Genomic DNA, 17,619 nt, shown 5'->3' with positions numbered 1-17,619 from the left:
ATTGTCCTCATCCTCATTTTTTTTCCTATTGGTTTTGCCATGGCCTTTTAACAGACGACTTTTTAATCACTGTAATGTTAAATTTACACTTAAGGATATTCTGAGCAACCTAAGATATTCTTATATCCTTGCATAAAAGGGTGTAATAGTTTTGTTGTCATTTATCAATATAGCACTTAATCAGTTTGAGTCATACTGAAAAGAAATATCCTCAAAACTTGGTATATAAATGAAATACAGTAAAGCAAAATAAAACAAAAATAAGACTGCCAAGAAGCAGATTGACTGGAATTTTTACTACTAGTAAAACCAAGATATTTTAATAAAATATACATAAAAAAAGGGGTGGGTATTCACATCAATGTAAAACACAATAGGTATGTCTAGCTGCTCTTCAGATTTGCTCTTCCATATTACTCTTTTTTCCCCTACTTCCTCCACTGTGACATCAAGCAGACATTCAACATATGACTAAAGAATGTCTGAAGCCTTATGAAATGCTCCTTGACCACCAGTTCATTAATATTTTTGTCACACTAATGTAGCAATGAACTGCTTGTCTATCTAAAGCTAAAAAAAATAAAATAAAATTGCCAGATTAGAGACTGGAATCAGAAACTAATAGATTAAAGAATCTATGCTCTGAAGAAGTTAGTTCCTATTTTGTATGAGCGGCATTATCAGCATTTCTGATTGTAAAGCAATCATTCTTGCAGGAATGAGTAGCTGTTTCCTTAAATCAGAAGGAAGATCTATCTTATCCCATCTCAGTGTTAGAAGGAAGCATGAAGAAATTCATACTTAATAACAGAATTCTGGAAGAGCATCCAGAATGCTCTTTGACAGTATTTGTTACTCCCTGCTCTCCACTTAATCACAGAACAGACAGTAGAATTGCAAAATTGGATCCTAATATTGAGTATTTTTCATAGCAAAAAAACCCCACACCAAACTAAAACATCCTGAAGGTATCAATTGTTCCTATTTACAGCCTCTTATAAAAGGAGTGGGAAGATGGATTTGAAATATGCTTCAGAAAGGTTAGGACAGGTAGTTTCATTTCAATCCAAGTAGAAATGCAGTAAACCTCAGATCCATTCACAGAACTTATAAACCAGAAATCAGCCAAATGACGAACAATTACAAGGAAAAGTGTATGCTGTTTGTAAACAGTGACTGACTGCATTTCTTTCTAGAGCTTCCTCATGAGAAAGGAATGTGTGACTCGGACCTACTGAGAGCCCTGCCCCGAAGTCTTACCTTGTGTGCAGTTTCTGCAAACTGCTGAGCACTGTTTTTCAGCTCCTCTGTCTTTTCTTCTGCTCGACCTAGCCTTTCACCGCGCTCATTCAAAGCTTGACTTGCCTTCTGCACTGCACTTGTCACGCTGTCTGCTGCTGAATGGAGTATGCTGTTTCCTGCAATATCAAAATAAACTGTTAGAATACACAAATGCAAACATACTTTATATTACACACAAAGTATAAATATAAATAACATATGTTCATTTATAATGTTCTAGAGTTAACGTGTTATCTGCCAATTTGTGATCTAGTTGCATTATCGACAGGGGGGTAAGTTATTGTTTTTGAAATGTATTGTAATGAAACTGTGTCATAAAAAAGACAGTATTGCAACATAGTACTTGGGAAATATAGGAAACAGTGGACTTAGCTTTTTTTTTTTTTTTGTAAGTGTTATGCTCTTATACCATTTCAAGAACTTACTCTATTAAATCCATGACACAGATTACAAGTGCACAGCTTCTTCCAAACACTCTTATCTTTATACAGAGTAACTTTCTTTGAAACAATCACACTGTCCCTGTAGAATAAATGAAAAACTGCAGGACAATTCTGTAGGAATGCACCATTTTCTTCTATACTATAATCATAATAATCATCTTTCATTTACAAGTCCACCCAAACACTATTGCTACAGTCAGTTTATGCTGCTCTGATCTATCTACATCCCTTCTCCATGTGAAGCAGTGGTTATGCTCCATGTCACAGCATACTGAATTAAATTGAAACCTTTATATTCAAAGCCCAAGTAAGACTCAGTATCACCTAAACCCTTAGCCTTATCATCCAGATCTGCTTAATAATTTATCTGATTCTTCTCTGGCATACAGTGTAGGAGCCCCAAGAAAGGGCTTATCCTCTTTCTTGAAGGAACTGACAACGAATATGTACAAAACATACAACCGTACAAACTGAAAACTCCTCACATAAAGTTGCACATCATCAGCATGAACTGGTATATGTATTAGAACCCATGCATGACAAAAAATTATGTCCTATCCTTTTTTCTTTTCAGCAAAAGGACTAGTAAAAATTAAACTTTCCACAATATGGTGGTATGATAGTTCCTTGGTAGCTTCCATTAGAACTCCAAAAGCTTTAAAACAATCTATGTTACAGGGAATTAATTATCTAGACATATACAAAGGCACTGTGAGAGTCAGAAAGCCAATACACAGAGTATTAACCAGTAGGCACACTGTCACTGCTAATTTTCTGAACTACAACCCTGAATGTTACATTCACCCAGACCCTTTTTTCACAAATTAAAAACAAATATGTAACAGTTAAATGCATTAATGCTGGTGAAGCTATAAAACTAGTTCAATACACAAATCTTATATGAACACCACAGCAAATCTGTGTTACAACATTCTGTTATTCTTACAGACATACAAAGATAATTGAAAATAAACACCTACCTACTAATTTTATCATTAATCTGAAAAGTGTTTCTACTGAAAAATATTCTCAGGTTAGTAAATAAAACCCAAAAATTATTTTGAATTGTTATTTTGCTACTAATTTTCATGAGGAAAGCCAAGAACAAAAGATCCATTGAGACTAACATTACAGATAATACTTCTTTCCTTAGAAACCGCAAACAAACAATGAAGAGTGAAACCAGAATTTGCTCCAAGTAGCCTATGATACAACAGTGCAAGCTACACGCACTAACTCTTGAGAAAAAACAGTATCTTCCAGTTTTATTGGACTAAATGAAAGCTAGTACTGAATTATGGGGGGGGAGGAGAGGGACCCAAGAACCTACACACATTGAATCATGGATGATGAATCAACATAAGAAATATCAAGCCAACACTTGATATGCATGTCATGCAATATCATGCCTGCCAATATTGTTACACTATTCACATTAGTAATTAAAAATACAAAATTTATAGGATGTGGAACATCTACAGATTTATTTATTTATTTACTTCTGTAAGGAAAAAACGAGCTGCAGTTAGAAAACTGGCATTAATACTGAAGAGATGAATATTTAAGAATATTGTGAGCTAGAATTTGTCGAGATGGAAGTGAAACTTGATCTTTTCAAGTGGTTTCTCTTCAGCTCCCTGAGGAGTCTGACAAAATCAGTGAAACCATTTTAAATATCATGCACTTTCTTACTTCAACAGTTCTTCAGTCAGTCGTTACTTTGTTCATAATTTGCTTGTTTAAAGCTGGATCCACTGATTTTTCTAAGAAGCTTATTTTGGCTTTTGTTCAGGTCACTTTTCCTGTAAACACATGTACTGGGCAATAATGCATTGGAAACCGTTTCCTTTTTTTATGGCTTGATCTAAGACTTTAACCTCTTGTACAAATCAGTGTTATTTTCAAGGAAAATATTTTTAAAAGCTCCCAAACACTGGATTAACTCTGCTGATGCTTGACACAACCAGAAAGCTTCCACTGAATTCAAGTGAAGCAAAGTGTGCAGAGAGCTTTATGAAACTCATCACCATCTTAAGACATCGTCTTAAAATTTGTTGGTGAATATTAGTTAACCCAGATTGCTGACCTGAAACATCAGCAAACCAAAAAAAATAAAATCCACTCTAATCTACGAGGAACACAGAAACCCATATCTCAGTAGCCTACTGAATTTCATCAGTGTATTTCTAGAGCATATATAGATGGTTTCTGGTATGATCGACTATGTCTTACATTAGTATCCCCGAATAGCAAAATTTGTACTGGATGTATTGGAGAATCATTCCTATGAACTAATCACATAGCGTTCTTCTTATAACTTGTAAAAATTCCAAGCTTTTCTTCAGGAGGTAACTATCATGATACAAAATTTCTGGAGAAGTTAGTTCTCCGACTGAATACCAAAACTGCCTGAGCTGTACCCACTTAGACATAAACTTCTCGCCATTGACTGACAATCACTTAAAAATAAATAGATAAATAGAGACAGTCAATATCTCTTTCCTAGAGTCTGGTAAAACTGTCTTTCATCCTTGCTTAGTTTCTACTGATGTGAAAACTGCTATTAACCTTTAAAAAATTTTTTTTTCTGTCTCTATGAAGGTTTCAGGTCTCATCTATTAAGTCAGATACACAGTCCCCTCAATGACAGACCTGAAACACCTTTTCACGTAACATCTTTCCAGGAAAGAGATTTTGTAACACTTGCAAGTTGAGATAAATACCACCAAAATATGTGTATGGATCAGCTGATGTTCTGAGTTGCTTTTAGTAGTAGGCCACTTGCATTATTCCCAGGATGTTCAACTACAAGGTTCTGTGTTTGCAGATTTTGCATGCCTACAGTCTTCATTGTATGTAGAGTCACATACTTCTGGTGCTTTTTTTTTTTTTTTTTTTTACCCTATGGTATACAGAAATCTTCCAGTTTCTGAAGCATATGCATCTTTCTTTAGCTGTGTAGAACAGATCCCAGCAGCTAAGACTACAGACTTTTCTCTTTCAAATAAACAAGAACAGAAAATAGAGAAGTTTAGATATTTCATCATTTTATGAAACAGCTCTTTTCAAGTCACTATTAAGGGCAAGCACACAGCCTTTATATTTAATCCAGCAGTATTTGCTGACTCACTCACTAGGTGGAGCACATAAATACTGCCAGATGACACAGGGAAAATACGCATTTATATTGAGTTTAATCTAAAGTATTAAGTTAATGTTAATTTATAATATCAGCAAAATGTGTATGTTTGGGTCAATTTCAGTCTGAAACTAAAATCAAGAAGGATGTTGGATTTCATTCAATGTTTTTCAACAGTATGTTTGCTATATATAAAAAAGCACAGAAGCATACTACTTATTTATTTTTAGTTACTCAAATAAGTGGCTTAATAGGGTGGCTTTCAATACAGCTTGTTTTTTTTTCCTATGATATTTTGTCTTTTTATCTGAAATTGTCTTATTATCTGACATTCAGATTTCCAAACTGATTAATAGCTACACAGCTTGGTAATCCAGTTTGTTTAGCAGGTCAGACATTTTGTTTTGAATTTCTTGTAGCAGAATATCAACTGCTGGAATTAAATTCTCCTTTCTCCTTCGAAAATTCTGTTAGTGACCTGTACAATTATACATAACATATTGGGCCCAAAGATGCAGAAACAGTGGAGAGGCAGAGTGGCCTTTGGGAAAGTGCTTTAGACCACTAATTCTGGAAGCATTACTTGCTGATGGACAGAAAAACTGAAGAAACGAGACTTTGCAGGAAGCACCACACAGCTCCTGTCAGCCTCATTTATTTATTTATTTTTCTTATGATCACAAGCTGCATCAGAGCATGCACAAAGAAAAGAACATTCTTAACCTGTCATACACAGCACCTGAAAGATACACAGACACTATCAGCAATCAGTGTGGGAATTAGTCTATTTAATGATGAAACTAATTGGTCTCCTGAGATATCATTATTGTAGTTTGCATGACCTGTTTTAACACACATTCATAAAAGGCTCATCACATTCTCTATTAGCCGTATAAAAAGTATTTCACTTTAATCCAGAGCTTTATCTGTACATCAGTGATAAGACTTTACAGTGACTGATTTGTAAACAAAAGCATTTAATTTTTAATTGTGCATGCATTAACACAGCATTTAGCAATTACCTTCTGTTTCCAGAAGGAAATAACCATGATTTGCTATGGTAATTAAGAAGTTCTGTTCATCACACCAAAACTATTTATTTAAGAAAATGAGCTATATATTGTTCCCATTGAACGGCATAAAACTGGAGCTGCATCAATTAATAAAGTACAGTTAAAAGTATAACAGCAATCAGTTCAAATTTATTAACAAGACCACCTGTATGACAACGTATTATTTACACTAGGATATACTGTTGTCACTACAATTTCAACAGAAGTTTGGAAACAGACTGAAGAATGGCTTTCCTTTATTTTTACTGTTTTGTGTTTTGTTGACTGCCTGTGCACTCATCACCTAAGAGCCAAAGGCATTGTGCAGTTATAGTATCAATACAAAACTAAAGGTCTTGGGAGAGAAGAGAAAGATACTGAACAATTTGCAGATAAAAAAAGAAATGTTTTTTGTAAGCGGTAAAATAGTCTGAAAAAGGGAAGAAGATACAAAGTATAGTGCTATTTAGTGCTATTTTCCTTTAGAAAGCACTTAGGAAACATCTTCACCACCACATTCTCACCCTCCCAACATTACCTCCCCAGCTAGTCCCTAGATAATTTCAATATTTAAATTATCAGCCAGAAAGGATGACCAAGTGTTCTGAAATACAGAACACTCACTAAAAGTAGTAACTTTATTAAACTTATTAATTTAATTACAACTTTAAAATACTTGAATCTGCAGACTGAAATCAGAATAGTATTTTCTCAATTTATCTTTGAAGAATAATGTCCTTCCCAAATTAATTTCGAGACTTAAAATTTAGAAGTCTCCTAGCTCAGCCTGAAGAGAAGGATTTCTACAGACATCCACCTTTTCTAAAAGTAAACAAAACACTTCTGTAGGTCTTTGCACCTGAATTTGGAAAGTTTATGACTGTCAAAAGAAGCATTAGCTACCACAGTGTGGTAACCATTGTGATAAAAGTCGTATACAGGTTTGTCCCTCCACACTGTCCTCCCTGCTTCCCAGAAAATACTCTTCCTAGAAAAATACAAGGAAGAAAGTAACATGGGCAAAGAGAAATCGAGGAGAGAGAAGAGGCAGACAAATTAAAAGCGTAATAGGGTTTCACAGCTAGTTTAAGCCAATGTGAACCTCTACAACTGCCAGCCTTGCCCCTCTGCAGGTGCCCCATACCACCTGCACATTTCTATTGTCTTCCTTGTATCTGCACTTGTAACTTCACAGCCAGATGGATGAGCAGATTGAGAAACTGACCTAGCTGAAAATCCACGCCAAACAAAAGGCCAGAGCCTGAAGAGAAGAGAACAATTTTCAGGCAGATCAGTTTCTAACTGAACGTCCTGTGTTCAGTTAGAGGTGCAGTGCTAGCACAAAGGTGGCAGACTGCACTTTGTTAGTTTATACTGATCAGAGAACATCACAAGTCATTGTACTCTCAAGTCACAGATCAATGTTCCAGCTTTGTATAAGTCTGATTCTACATGGGAGAGTAGCATAGGTATCAGAATAAGAAGTCACCTAAAATTAAGAGTGATTACACTAGTTTCCACTTTTTTTGATTAGGCAAAAAAAGGCTAGGCAATTTCTCCTCACACAAATGAATCTTTTAACATTCATTAATGCCAACAGTGGACAAGAACAGTTCTGAATAAAAAAATGCAGGCAAATATTGCAAATTATTTTGAAGTAGAGAGATTTTAAGATACATTGAATTAAATCTAATACATCTAAAAATACATCTAATTTGGTATTTTGCCTAAAAAAGCATATAAAAGAAAGAAGAAAAAATAAAGTGAGTTGAAAGTTCACTGTGAACTAAGAGGAGTCTGCTACGGTTCCTGGAAGAGTCTAAGGTAAGTCTGAAAGATATTACTGAACATTTATTCAGTAGGAGTAGAAGGATATACTATTAAATAATCTGTTCAGGTCAGAATAGCAATGACTTTCCTAACTGCAAGCTTAAGAAGACACTTGAGAGAACTCTGCTTTCCATACTTTCCTGTCCAAATCCCAAACTTGCTTTAAAGCATCATTTCAGCATTAGTCCTCTAGAGGGAGGGAAGGAGAGGAGAAGGAGAAGAAAAAATATTGGTTATATAGATATATACATACATGTAAACCAAGGTTATATACTGGTAGGCCTTCCCAAAGAGGCAAAGAAGTCATTTGATGTTTATCTTGTCAGAGGTCTGGCAGTGCAGATGGAATAGAAAATACTAACGTAAATTCATCAGCTATGTATCTTTTCAGTGAAGAAACATTTCTAATGGAACGTAGAGATGAGACAATTACTACAGAATTTGTTCATAGTTTGATAGCAGCACAGGATCTATCAAGATTAGCAGATGAAACTGGTCTTCCAGTAGTTTGGACCAGCTTCTAATTTATACCTTCAACAATGGGAGAGTTAGGTGTTTTTAGCGATTGTTATTTCGGACTTGATCAGACTCTGCCCCTGGAAATCAATACAGCGATGCCAGTATCATGCCTCTTATCCCCACAAGATATTCTACAGCTGCAGAGTTGCAATACAATGCGTTAGGTCTATATTGAGTGAAGGTGATGCAAATCTGATCTGTTTTGAAGTTTATGAGCGAGTTTAAATACTGTGAAGACAAAGACAGAAAACCAGTAAATTATACCCTTAGAAAATTACTGTCATGCTACAACGGGCATTCTGAAATGGCTATCAAACTAACTTTTGTTCAGCAATTTTCTTTAGAGATGTATGGCAAATCTCAGCTCCCCAGAGGGAGTACTTCAAAGATGTTGCACAGTTCTCATCAATGACATCATTAGTTTGAGTGTGGGCAGTTGTATTTCATCTCAAATACAGTAACTTTCATTACAGCTGGAGGATGTGATCTCTTGTGTTCACTGAACTGCAACAGTGGAACCACACAAGCTTATTGTTGTCATAGATGGAGCTGTGACACTACTTTGTCCTGGAATCAGATTCCTAGCATGACTGACATTCAGAGACAATTTGATTTTACAGACTGTTCACTTTCTTTCATATAAGCATTTTTTCAAGCAGAACTCATAAAAAAAAAAAAAAACCACAACATCCAAACCAACAGTACAGTAACTGTCAAGCCATGATAAACAACACATCCAGTTTAAATGCAATTTCCTAGGAAAAAAAAAAACAGAGGCACAGACACACAACGAAACAAAATACAAACAAGCTTATGGCTCAAAGGTGCTGGAATGCATTGCAGATATAATATAGCAGTTCAGTAGCACTGCATTATAAATCAATTGTATTTGATTTATAAGGGAGGGAAAAATGGCAAATAAGTAAATACAACTGTCAAAGTGGATCAGACTTGTGGTCTGTCTACTCCTGTATCTACCAGTATGCATTACCACCTTCTCAAAGATATGTAGTAATGCAGTAGGAGAACTGTAATAACTGCACACAATGAAGGCTTTAATGTGACGCCCATCTATAAGAAGGGCCGGAGGGCAGACCCGGGGAACTATAGGCCTGTCAGTTTGACCTCAGTGCCGGGGAAGCTCAAACCAGTGTGCTCAGGTGGCCAAGAAGGCCAACGGCATCCTGGCCTGTATAAGAAGCAGTGTGGCCAGCAGGTCGAGGGAAGTGATTGTGCCCCTGTACTCGGCTCTGGTGAGGCCGCACCTCGAGTACTGTGTTCAGTTTTGGGCCCCTCGCTACAGGAAGGACATGGACGTGCTCGAGCGAGTCCAGAGAAGGGCGACCAAGCTGGTGAGGGGTCTGGAGAACAAGTCTTACGAGGAGCGGCTGAGGGAGCTGGGCTTGTTCAGCCTGGAGAAGAGGAGGCTCAGGGGAGACCTCATCGCTCTCTACAGTTACCTTAAAGGAGGCTGTAGAGAGGTGGGGGTTGGTCTGTTCTCCTACGTGCCTAGTGACAGGACGAGGGGGAATGGGCTAAAGTTGCGACAGGGGAGTTTTAGGTTGGATGTTAGGAAGTACTTCTTTACCGAAAGGGTTATTAAGCATTGGAACAGGCTGCCCAGGGAGGTGGTGGAGTCACCATCCCTGGAGGTCTTTAAAAGACGTTTGGATGTAGAGCTTAGGGATATGGTTTAGTGGAGTACTTAGTGTTAGGTCGGAGGTTGGACTCGATGATCTTGAGGTCTCTTCCAACCTAGAGAAATCTGTGAATCTGTGAATCTGTGAAGGCTCAATAATTACTAAGGCTCAATAATTACTACTTTTTTTGATGATCAGAAGAACAAGAGCATAATAGATTACTTCCAAAGGTTGCATATTAATAAAATTATTATATTCATATTCATGCAGATAGCTAAACTTTTAGATGTTTTTATATAAGCAGCTAATTTTATAAGCTAAGTGATTTTTTTCTTTCTTTGATCTTTTTGTCTTAATCTCATTTACATTTACTAAATGTTCCATTAAAAAAAAGTATGAGATATTACTTATATTTTTCAGGCTAATTACATTTACAGACTTGCTTTCTTCTAGGGTTCAACATGATCACATAGTTCTGATGTCCTGTCCCTCCCCCTGAGGAGTACTTCAAGTACTCCCCCTGAGTACTTGAGTTTGAAGTTTAGCCAGAGCTACAGAAATCAGAAATTAATGATTAAAATCTGGCAAATATATAACACACGTATTAAAAGTCAAATTGACAAATCATAGAAGGTAAGCTTTTCTAAAAGACATCTATGTGTCAAGTGTATACTTCTTTTACCCTCTTCCAAACTGAGAAATTTATTTAAACTCAAACACTTTAAACTCAAATTTAATATGTTTATATAAATCAGAACAGATCTAAGTTAGTATTTTCAATACTAAACTAATACTTACAATAATAAAAGTCTACCAACCAGAAACTTTAAAAATCCTTAATTAGTGCAAAACCACAGAACTCCACTCTGGCTCTGTAAACACCCAAATCAAGTATTTTGATCTAAAACTTCTGTCATTTCCGTGACAAACAGGAATTGTTTTGCACTGTGAAGATAACATCCCACTTATTGCATTCTGAAGAATGAAGGTCTAAAATATATTGCTCACTGATTTGTATATTATCTTGTCTGAAAGTTGTATAGATCAAAAAGGAACCAAACAATAAATGTAACGATAAATGTCCCTTCTGATTTTACATAAGCCTCCAGTTTTTAAAAGAATGTAATGTGCTTTTTTTTTTCAGGAAGATTATTGTTTTTCAAAGTTAATTTGGAGGCCCGGTTATATGCAATATTTCTACAGGACAAGCATTCAACTATTCTTCACTCAGAGGGTTGAGAAGCTGTGGATGCCCCATCCCTGGAGGTGTTCAAGGCCAGGTTGGACAAGGCAGGGGGGTTAGAACTAGATGATCTTTAAGGTCCTTTCCAACCTGAGCTGTTCTATGATTCTAATTCATTCAGATCTCAACAAATAGCTTTTATGCTTATGATAAATAAAATATATACAGCTAAATAAAAACAAATGGTAAAGCAGAATTAATTTTAACATGAATATGCAGAGGATGAAAGCAAGCACCTGAAATGGTCTCTGACAGTAAAAAGAAAATAGTTTCTAATATTTCAGTCTCTAGACTGACATTGACCTTTATTTTCTTGGCAAAAAATATCTTAATGCAATGCAAAGAATTTTGTAGTTCCCATAAAGAAACATTGCTAAGATTCACCTGGTCAGTAATTTGAAAATAGTAAAATGTCACCAAAATGAAGTGATAGATTTTTTTTAAAAATTTAGATTAATTTTGTCAAAGTCATTTGCATCAGAATTAATTTACAATTGGAAGTCAGTAAGGGTAATATGCTCAAGCACACAGTTCTTCAAACACTATATCAGGTAAGAGGTGAAAACAAGAATCAGACACGTGAAAGGAATGAGGCCAGTGGGAGCAATAGGCTTTCTTCCCATCCTAATTCCTAATTCCATTTGTCTCATTTAGTCATTCATTAAACTTACATAGTATGGAAAAAGCTACTATATGTTTACCAGGTCCACCACATATAACTCATGAACATCTCTTTCAACATACAAAAGGTTTTCATACAACATGACCAAAAATATTTTGCTTTAAAGTTTACAGTTACTAGCAAACTTCAAAACCTCCGTGAAATCTGCTTTCCAAAACACAGCCTTGCAATAATTGTTTGTCCTTGTTTTTACTTGGAAATAAGACACAGTGGCCGACTTTCTAAAATACTATAGATCTGCATTGTAAAACTGAATGCAAACTGGTTTTTCATGTAGAAATTTCATCTTCAAATAAATCCAAAGAATTAATGAAAACATCATAAAGTCCTATTCCTAGATCGTTGAAGCTAAGATGAGTCAATAGCTTACGAAAAAAGTAACTCATTACCATTCTCACACTGGCAATATATTCTTGGAGAAGAATAAAAAATGATTCATTAATAACTCTTGCCAGCTGTCCTAGAGGAAAGGTTACAGAGGCAAAGATATCATTACTTTGAACTTCTAAGAATATTTTAATTAATTTGACAGGATGACCAAAGCTTATAGGACAAAGCTTAAAACAAAAACACTGCAGGATCATCATCTTCCTTCAACCTGTCTTTCCAAGGATTCTGCACTTCTAATGTGTGTCTAAAGGTGGCAGCAACTGCTAATTGTTACAGGCACTGAATCTGAGGTTTCAAACACTGTATCTACAGGGTTCTACCCAGAAATATAAAGACCAAATGCATTCTTGGTATCAGCCTAATATTAGGCCAACAATTAAGTTGTTATAATGATCATAATCTGTGGATAAAAATATTCAACTCACTGCTCACCTCCAACTTTTTTTTTAAAACACATTACTGATGTAAAAAAAAAAAAAAAAACCAACCTGATTAGCTTGGTTACTTAATTACCATAACACAACAATGCCTCAAATTAGACATATGCCAGTATTGAAGCCAATACATCAGAAAGATATGGAAGGAGAAAGTATTTCCTATTTTAATAAAAAATCTCTTTCCAAATGCCTGCCTTCCCCTTCCCAAAGCAACTTCTAGAAACCACATGTAAGCAATACAGAGGCCCTTCCAAACAAAAGATAAACTATTTCATACAAGATAATACAGGGAAGAATCTCATTACAGTCTTTGCAAATTTGAATTAGTTCTTTGTTCTGAGAATTAGCACCCATTCCTTTCATCAGTTCTCATTATCACTATAATTAATGTCAATAAGCAAGTTACAGAAAACAACGTAGACTATTTAACTCCACAGACTACATCCTTACACCATATTCAACACAAAAAATAGTTCTGGAGAAGAAGAATCAGGCCAGTAGGAGGAAGTGTGTGTGTGTTTGTGTGTGTGTGGAGTAAATTCAGGAAGTCAATGAAGAGGGTCTCCAGTTCCACAGGATGAAACCTATTTACTTAAGGATAAGCTCTTAAGCACTTTCTGCAGAAACAGCATGAATTTCACTTTCTTCACTCACATCCTTTAGGAAGGACTAAGGCTCAATTAGTAAGCTTGTAAATAAACCCTTCAAGTTCTTTCATCTTCAGTTCCAGTTGGGAAGAAGTTTGGTCTTTTTTTTTTTTTTTTTTTAAAGAAAATATGTATAGTTACAATATACACGTTACATCTTTGATGTGCATATCTATAACATTACGTAAGCATATATTGTAATAATGTATTAAAAACATACGTGTTTGGTATTAGAAGTTAAACCATCCAAGAGAAATTACTGTACATATCCCCCAGAAAGGTCAAAAAAATATCAGTTAAAACAAAGGGTACTTTAAAACATAAAGGGCATGAAGTGACAAGCTTCCTCCATAATCTGACAGTGCTAAGGTTTCTGAATGATTTGAATCTATTGCTTTGGTTAATTACCGGGGAAAGTGGAGGGGAAGAGTTGCAAATTCGAAACCAATTGTAATGTAATTCAAGATATATCCTCAAGTATAAATTGTTTGGCTTGCTTGGCTATACTGATGCTCCGTTTTCTACGGTAAGGATGAATTCAAAATCTGTTACATACTTCCCTGTATTTTTTATGTAGATCTCTGATACTGCAGGTTTCAGACAATGGGTTTTGATGTGTAGTTGGCCCATCTCTGGGCTTACTGGGAGAACTAGCAGAACTGCTGATGCTGAGCGTCTGAACCAGTGAACTACTAACTAACAGAACAGCTTCTAAAGTCAATGAATGGTGTTATTTCTGGTCACTGAATTTCTCTGTTTGCCTCAAAGTAATTGACCAACTAACATAACCTAGTAAACTGAACTAACTTCATGGCGCTATGTATCATGGAGGGCTGCCTTTAACTGGAGATATTTCAAAGTTGCAATGACAGTTATTTGTTTATTTTTACTCAGTGCAGGAAGCATGCCTCTGTAAGATAAATACATTTTGAGGTTTGAAATATAATGTAATCCAAAAGCTTTTGAAGATGATGGAAAGAAGATTAATGGAACAGGGAGGAAAAAAAAAGGATGTTTAGAAGAAAATGTTATGCCTTTTATCTTGGTTTTAGAAGACACTAAAAGCAAAGTATGATTGACAGAACAGCTCTGACTGCAAAGTTGGTGGTAACCTCAGTGTCACTACCTAAAACTTAAGCGCCAAACTGAAGATGATTCCCCCTTCCCCAAGTTTACCTTTGGTGTTTTAGAAGAAAGGGATGGAAGACAAAGTTACAGCCAGAAACAAGAGCATATGAAGGTGGGTGCACAAAATGTACTTCTGACAGCGTATCGGAACAGATACTAGTTTTATAAGATAGAACTACCACAAAGAGTTGAGTAAGGCTGGCTGTATTTGTATTTGATGTCTTGGGGGAAAACAAACAAACCAAACCCCAAGCCAGCCTGTGCATCTCTGACAGTTTAGAGACATCAAATGTTACAAGACTCACTGAAAAAGCAAAAATAACTTTTTATTCCAGCTGACTGGAACAGAGAAGGCATAAAAGGTTTTAGAAGTGTTCTGGTTTAGAGCAGATAAAAAGGTGACTATTTTCAGAAATAAGGTAACAACTAAAACCTACCTTCCTAAAGGTTTCTTTTCCCAAAGAATATTTTGTGAAATAAGTGAAAAATCCTCCCCCAAAAGTAGTGTTTGTTGTTCATGAAGCAGATGGTAAACAACAATTCTATATATTGACCAGATGGTGTCCCCCCGTGTCTCCTCTCTCCCTTTATTTTTCTTTTTAAACCTGATGTCTAATCCTGGATAGACATCAGATAGATACCTTAGGATAAACAAATTATGAAAATAAAACTTAACTGATTTCTGTGAAGATCAAAGTAAATTTCAAAAAACCTACAGGAATTTGGTAATAAACACTTCTGGTAACACTTGTTAGGAAATGGCCCTATAGAACAGACTTCGGGTGGGAAATATTCCAGGCAGCCCAGAAATATTTTTGGAAACAAATTGAAAACAATGCTGCTAAGGGTAGGAGAAGAATGACTTCTCACAAGGTGGGTAGTGGATATTACCTCTAGAAATAAACATAAGAAAAAATATTGTAAGAATTTGAAGTGGTGCTTGATGGAGAAATTGTGAAGCCTGTATTTCACCACTGTGAAATCAGCATATTCAGACCTATGATTTCAAGATGTAGATAGGTAGCAAACTCATTTGAACAGAAACTAACTCAGGTGCAAATCATTTCATGTCCAACTGCACAAAGTACTCCAGCTTCAATTGACTTACCTCCCATAATTTTAGATTGGCAGTTGATAAATTCTGGTTTCTTGTCTGTAAGGTATCGCTGACAAGTGTGATGAAGAACCTGAAAGAATGTGCATTTTTCTGAAGCTGTGCTTGCTACCCACTGGTCAAAAGCATTTTCAAAGAGTAAATCAAATTCTGGGGAATCCTAGAAGAAAAAAAAAAATACTATTACTTTGGTTTTATTAATGATTTGGAAAAAAATGTAGAACTGTCATTGTTTAAAAAGCAGTTATGTAGGAAAAAAAGAAAAAGATCATGCAACTAAAGACCATCCTGGCATTATTTTTCTTTTGCACATTTTTGGATGAAAACACAGGCTGGATATTTTTTCTCACAAATATTTTTTTCTTTTAGTGAGGAATATTCAGCTATGAAAAAAATACCTGAAAATAATGGTTTTTAGACCAAAGAATTAGAAGTTGGAATCTCATAAGAAATCCTCTTTAGCTACAGATATATAGTTACTATGTTTCTTCTGTATTAACACAGACATTTTTATTTTAACGTATTCAGCCTCTCAGTCTCAAAATTGCTCTCGCTATGTATTATAGAAGATGTGGTTCTGCTCTCTATATTCACTCAAAGAAGGAAAATAAATAGCACATTGCAGTTATTGTATTTAACTTATCATAAACAGTTGTATAGATCTCAGGATAACAAGAACAAAAGAGCACTGCCAGAATAAAATAACCCCCCACCTCCATACCATGCATCAGCTACCGAAGTAAATGGATTCTGTAAGAGTACTGCTGCTATACATTTAGTGATATTTGCTAGAATTCATTTTGTAAACTAATACATTAAACTCTATTTTGAGTCAATGGCACTAAGAGTCACAGGAAAACAAGTCCTAAAGGAATGTTTCTAAGTTGAAGAATTTGATAGGACTTTCAATGTGAAAGTATCTCAAGCTGCTATTTAGAGAGCTGCTTAACAGTTGATGGGAAAGGGCCTAAAACTCATATCCCATATTTGTGTATCATTGCTCTCATTTTCAATGCCCCTTTACTCAAAGAAAATTCCACATAACTCCAAAGGCTTCATTTTTGTGAACAAGACTGTACTGTAACAGCACAGTCTGCACCATTAAGCCACTAAAATTTAGGCAGCTGATCAGAGTACAGCCCTGATCAAACCAATGGAGTTATCTACAAACATTCTGCTGTACAACGCACATAGTTAAGTTGCTTTGTGATCATTTTCTGATTTGTATTCGTAAGCTTATTACATGTTTGTGTGACTTTGTCAAGACAGCTCAAGGCAGTCTGTATATTCCACATTAAAAAAACATGTTTGAGGTAAAAATTCTGGAAGGAGTTCCAAAACATTTTGTGAGGTTTTGTTTGCTTTAATTTTTGTTTTAAATCAAGAAGCAAAAATTGCTTTAAATTTAAACTAGCAAATAAACCACGTCACAGCCCTTTGTACAGAAAGATAAGAAATGCAGAAGGATCTGAGGAGAGGACTGTCCTAGAAAAAAAGCAAGATTCAAAATATTTCCACGCACTTGAACCTCAGTAACCTCTCCTGTCTTTGCTTCTGCTTACTACTCTTACAACAGAGCTGCATGCCAAAATGGAACCCAAGAGGCTTACAGCCGAAGACAAGACAAACACGGCTCTTATTTTTCTTTACAAAGAAGAGAGTGAGCAGGAGGAAGAGTTGGGAAAGACAGGAAAGAAAGAAGAAAATAGCTGATTATGAGCTTTGGCCTCCTCCCATCTTTCCCATTAAAATCTATTTCACGTACCACACTAAGTTATTTCTTTTTTGAGAATTTGCATTTAATCCTGTATCTCATCTTTCCATCTGCCTTTTGAATAATGAAAGATATAACTGATTTGTGAATCAGGTATTAAAAGCTCAGTTTTCATTTTCCATAACTGTTCAAACTCACCCGGTTAGGATCTATACCATTGACCTGGCGTAGCTGCTCGAGCATCCACTGCGTTCTCCTGACAAAAGATGTAGAGCCTTCAAATTGCTTGACCTTCGTAATAGAAGCTTGAGCCGGTTTCTTGTTTGTCACTAAACATAT

General features: G+C 35.7%; 1 protein-coding gene and 1 long non-coding RNA gene across 5 annotated transcripts in view; one reads left to right on the top strand and one right to left on the bottom strand.

Moving 5' to 3' along the window:
• The window catches only part of STXBP6 (syntaxin binding protein 6), a 113,495-nt gene that overhangs the window by 4,998 nt on the left and 90,878 nt on the right, over window positions 1–17,619 (bottom strand). For all 4 annotated transcript variants that reach the window (XM_080593566.1, XM_080593563.1, XM_080593565.1 and 1 more), the window contains 3 exons: window positions 17,479–17,609; window positions 15,561–15,726; window positions 1,261–1,418 (listed from right to left, as the gene is read on the bottom strand). In XM_080593566.1, coding sequence (XP_080449692.1) covers window positions 1,261–1,418; window positions 15,561–15,726; window positions 17,479–17,523 — 369 coding nt within the window. In that variant the 5' untranslated portion in view covers window positions 17,524–17,609. The remainder of the gene's footprint in view (window positions 1–1,260; window positions 1,419–15,560; window positions 15,727–17,478; window positions 17,610–17,619) is intronic.
• On the top strand, window positions 1,425–12,781 carry LOC308195697. Its single transcript, XR_013951746.1, has 2 exons — window positions 1,425–9,337; window positions 10,075–12,781. It is a non-coding gene; the product is annotated as an uncharacterized lncRNA (long non-coding RNA).

This window comes from Anser brachyrhynchus (assembly GCF_964034855.1).
Source record: "Anser brachyrhynchus genome assembly, chromosome: 5".
Taxonomy (NCBI): domain Eukaryota; kingdom Metazoa; phylum Chordata; class Aves; order Anseriformes; family Anatidae; genus Anser; species Anser brachyrhynchus.
This window is presented reverse-complemented; position numbering and strand designations above follow the sequence as displayed.